The sequence below is a fragment of the Tubulanus polymorphus genome, chromosome 8 (genome assembly GCF_964204645.1).
Source record: "Tubulanus polymorphus chromosome 8, tnTubPoly1.2, whole genome shotgun sequence".
NCBI classification, from domain to species: domain Eukaryota; kingdom Metazoa; phylum Nemertea; class Palaeonemertea; order Tubulaniformes; family Tubulanidae; genus Tubulanus; species Tubulanus polymorphus.
Window position 1 is genome coordinate 13,200,920 of NC_134032.1, and position 5,375 is coordinate 13,206,294.

The window sequence follows — 5,375 nt, forward strand, 5'->3', positions numbered from 1 at the left end:
TCTTGTTGCATTCAAGAGTGAATATTTTCGCTGGATGCTGAAGTCAGTGTTTACATTATGAAGTGTCAAAACCAATTTCCAAGTTGAAAGATTATATTTAGACGGTGTTTCAAGCAAAACAACAGCACTCGACTTATGAGATGATTCCAGATTATATATGCTCACACTCTGAGGAGTTTATAGATGTACAAAATCAATCAGATTGAATTTGCCACATGACATGATTATTCCCAAAATGAAACTAAAAAATTCAAGAAAGGATTTTGTAAATTATAAAAATTGGAATTTTATATCCTTTAATGAATGGCCAGGATGGTATGTTATTCACTCTTGAATGCAGTAGTCGCTTGACCTCAATTTCTCGTAAGGCTGAGTGATAGAAACCACAGGGATCCCGATATGTTAGTGTAACAACTCTTTGATGCGCCGCGGTCATAACTACTGGGATAGACTTTACACGCAGATCAATGATAATGTACCGTCTTCCTAGAGATTTACGAAAAAGTACACTCATTTTAGACGGTTGCCGACCTAACTCAGGTTACGATTCGTTATAACGACTGGAGCATTATCAGAACGCATAAAAACACTGGCCATTTATTCTCCTCATTTCGTTATTCTCCTTATTATCGAGGTGATGAAAATCAGCAGAATTGTAATGTACTCTAATTAACGAAATAACTGCGCTCCTTCAGATATAAACTCTATCAGACGTCACAGTTTGGATGCAATGTACACGTTTGTACGAAGTGAGGTAATATCGAATTTACGCCTCAATGCCACCCGACGCTTAACTGGCCCTTTTAATCTCGACGACTTATGTATCGAACTTGTTGATAGCTTCGAACGCGATGCGTGTGACACGAGGGTACTCGACATTGTGTTGCGCGATGGTAGGGTAACGAATATCAATCATTTAGCTTTCGTTTTTACATAAAGGTAGATGTACCGAACGTATTTCGTATTGGAATGAAACTGGGTGAAGGACGGAGAGGCCGATGTATAAACTGGGCTATTAATGTTACATCCCGTCACGAGAAGCGAGGTATAAACCTTTATAGTCATATGTTTGATTTCTTTTTCATTTTCTTTTATCCAACAGGTGAACAAAGAATAATGACCGATTGTCAAAGATCTCCGCTGAAAATCTGCACTATAGTTGTCAGTATTTTAGCAGTAGGTTCTTTGCTGTTTTCCTACACGCAATTCGAGATTTCTAATTTGACTAAGCATAATTCGCTAGCTGGAGTAGTCTATAAATACATTACGGTAAGATCAAATGCGCTAATGGTCTATCCACTGGACGTCAAAGAACCGGACTCGCCGGAAATACCGTGTACAATGCGAAAAACCAAATATTCCGGGTCGACTCCAATATGCGTTTACAAAGCGACAGTTGACACAGTCGTGTCCAAGGCTATATTGATAAACGGGGCTTGGGAACCTCACCTAACCGAACTTATGGAGGAACTTTTCCGTCGCGATCCTAATTTGAACTTGTTCGATTTCGGGTCGAATGTCGGCTCCTTCGCGATAACGGCGCTAAAAAGCGGTCGTAAAGTCGTCGCGGTCGATCCTAAAGCGGGGAATCTGCGCCGAATCAGAATGTCGATTCATAAAGGTCATCTGACCGGCGCGGTTTTAGTACAGAACGGTTTATCGGACTTCCGAACAACGGCGACTTTTCACCAAGACCCTGGAAACAACGGCGGGTCATACCTCACCGATACTAAACTGAATAACACACACGGTATAATAGCAAAAGTGAAATTTCAAGTTAAAACAATTCTAGTGACCGATTTGATTCCAGTGATTAGATTTAAACGAGCTATGATTAAAATTGATATTCAGGGTTTCGAACTGAAGGCGTTTCAACATCTCGAGTCGTTTTTAAAAACGGTAGATATTCCGTTTATACTGATGGAATGGATCTGGGTGAAGGTCGGAGAGACTGGTAATCGTATGGTAGCGCTGATGTATAAACTGGGCTATCAATGTTTCATTCCATCAATAAATGGAGCTGCGTGTCCGGGTAATGAACACACTAAATGGCCGTATGACGTAGTTTGGGTGAGAACTAATGCCACTGTTTACCCTGGAGCATATGAAGCTATTCGTATATGGAACGGGAAACCAAAACCTTCCTAGAGAGAGATACCGGTCAGGTGTTCTTTGAATATATATTCTTGTACACAAATTTCGATTTATATACATCACGAAGCTAAAACTGCAATTTTTGCCAAGTGAAAATGATATCTTAAATGATATCTGCGAGAAAACAGGCATTTTGCTGTCACCAACTTCTGACGTGCCATTCGGGTATAGATTCAATACATCTGTCTCGATTTATATGAATGGTTGTTTGGTTAGCATGCATGGACGTATAAGCTAGATGAAGAAAGAACTCCACAATGGTTATGATTATTTGACCTAATTCTATTCTTCCGGAAAAGCTGATTTCTTAAGCAGTTTTTTACAAAAGAGCGGTTAGCGTCAATAATGACAATTTATTCCGCCTTAAATTTATATAAAATATCATCGTGTTTACAAGCAATTGGGATATCAGTGGTCCATCCAGAGGTCGTGAGGTCAACACACCACTCGCCACCACAACTAATTTTTTTTCTTATAAATGGGAGATAGAAAAGCATTCTTAGCGAAAATAAATAACAAAATAAAACCAGCAAAAAAACAATTTGAAATAAAAAAGTTAGCCGATGTTACAAAAGAAATTGAACATAAAATATTAAAATTAGAAAAGATAAAAACTAAATATGGAGAGAAAGTATCTGCAAATTTAAGTTACTGTAATGTTAGTACTACACGAGAATTTAAAGTATTTGTACCTGATAAATGGGTTTCATTGAGTAAAGAGGAATTAACAGATTTAGAAGGATTTAAAATAATCTATCATGGAAAAAATGAAGACGGTCATCATGATTTAGAAATTGTTGATTAAATAAAAAAAATTAAATAATAGAAATAATAAAATAATAAAATCAATTTAATATCTAGAATCCGAAATGACCTATCTGGACAATTTAGTTGCTCCTCATAGATAAACAAAAGTAGTGAGATATTTAATTGATTTAAAATATTGTTTAATGAATTTAATTTTTTTTTGCTTTTTTTCTAAAATATTAGTCCATTTTTTTGTATAGTGAACTTTCGAATTTCAACAGTAGTAAAATTTCATTTGATCTTTTATACCAACTACATCCAATCAAAATGAATACAATTACAAATCCAGCTGCAAAGTATAGTAGAAATAACAGTATTATTACCGTTATTATTAACATTTCCATTGTTTATTTTTTCTTTTATAGCTTTTTTGAATTCTCTCGATTTAATTCCTAATTGCCGAGACCATTCAATTTGTTTTCGAGTTCTCGGTTTTTTCTTCACAGTTAATTCCTTCAATTCTTTTACCACGCTCATTTATTGTAGATAAATTTTTACTTTCAATATTTGAAATTATTTGATGTTATAACTCCAGTTGATAATAGCGTCATAAATCCACCTTATTGAAATGATAAATATCCAATCCATTTATTTAATTCAGTCGTAACTAAATAATCATTTTTCAAATCGGAATATAATCTATTTTCATCTTGAATTGGTAGCATATAATTACATAATTTACTATAACCTTTTACTACATTTTCTGATATTGCATCATTGATTCTAGCTATTCTTGCAGTTTCATAGATCTTAAATAATTTAATAATTTGGTCTGGTTTCATTGTATCTAATTCATTATACGTTAAATTCTTACCAATAAAATTTTTACATTTTCCAGACGCTATAAATATTTCTAATTGATGTTTGCAATAAAGATTATATTCAAAATTATTATTTGTAGTAATATCATTTAACGTACTATTATCTGGAGTTAATTTTGTTTCTGATATACCTAAATCATCCAAAGTTTTTTCAATTTGAACATCACTATTTTAAGATTTTATTTTCTTTTTACCTCCCATTTATATAACAAAAGAATTAGTTGTGTTGTTGCAACTAGAATTTAACTAGAATGTAACTAAAAATATAATAGATTAAAAAGCTAGTTGAATTTGAATGAATTCATATTCAAATGGGTGTTGTAATCGAAATGGTAATTTTGATCTTTTATTATTTTTCAATTTAACCATATATTCATTATGTAAATCATGCGGAATAATAAAATTTTCCTCAAGCGCATTTTTCATTGATTTTCTATCTTTATTGTAGAATAATACTAAAAATCTAATGTTTTCTCTAAAATCTTTAACAATTGAATTATATTTTTGATTTTAATCCCACGTTGTTATCCCAAAATGTCTCCCAGAGAAAGCTAAATTACATAGTTCACTTTCTCTAATTTTTGAATCATGTAAATTTGCACAATCATCTATGATAAATAATGTATTTGTTCCTTTATAAATATCAATTGCTATTTTAATACAATTTCCTAAATTTTCTTTAACTGTTTTAGGATCTAATACAATAAATTTATCATTTCAAGTAATATTTCTATTATAAGTTTGATTAAATTCATACGTTGGACAAAATAATACTACATTATCAAAATAGTTTTTACAAATAGTTTCTAATAAATTTAATATAAAATAAGTTTTTCCGCAATTTGTTACACCAGAAATTAACATATTATGGGGTTCAAATATAAATAATTCTTTTGAACTAAAATAAAACTTTTGATGTTTGTACAGCATGTTTTCTGGATAGTTGAAAACATACATAACGACTGAAAATATCAATTATATTTAATATCCACCAATAATCATCATTATCTTTCTTAAGATTTTCCATATCAATCAAATCACCCTGCCACTGTTGATCTACATAATTCTTACCATAGTAGTTGTCGAATAAACACTATAATCCGTGTAAACTGTAGATAAATGAAGAAATCCCACTCTTCGAATTTAAAATTATACGATTAAATTTATTATTATGAAACCACAACGTTTCGGCCGTTGACTAACAGCCATCATCAGGTGGAATGACCAGAAAAACAAGTTACAAAGCATATAAACTCACAGGATCTAAAATAGAAGCAGTGTGTCAAAACTAAAGATAAACAGACCAAACAATAAAACATCAAGGGGTACCGTGGAAACCACAGCAATTCTAAACAAACTAAAGAGTAAAAACAAATTATGTAACTAAGTGAAGTGGACTGAAGAGGGTGGCGATAACAGAGTGACATCCACCCAAATCTAATAAAGAGTTGATGTGTCTGGATAATAATTGGTTATGTGGAGAAAAACCAGTATAAAATCCAAAACATTTTCATTTTCATCATCTAACTTTATTTTAATTTTATTAAACTCTCACTTTTTATGAATCTAACTGAAAATGTATCTTCACTTCTA

General features: G+C 32.3%; 1 protein-coding gene across 1 annotated transcript; it reads left to right on the forward strand.

Moving 5' to 3' along the window:
• Positions 1-1,287: 1,287 nt before the first annotated feature.
• LOC141910387 (uncharacterized) lies at positions 1,288-2,148 on the forward strand. Its single transcript, XM_074801122.1, has one exon. It carries the CDS (start codon positions 1,288-1,290, stop codon positions 2,146-2,148), a length of 861 nt encoding a protein of 286 aa, XP_074657223.1.
• The last annotated feature ends 3,227 nt before the right edge of the window (positions 2,149-5,375 follow it).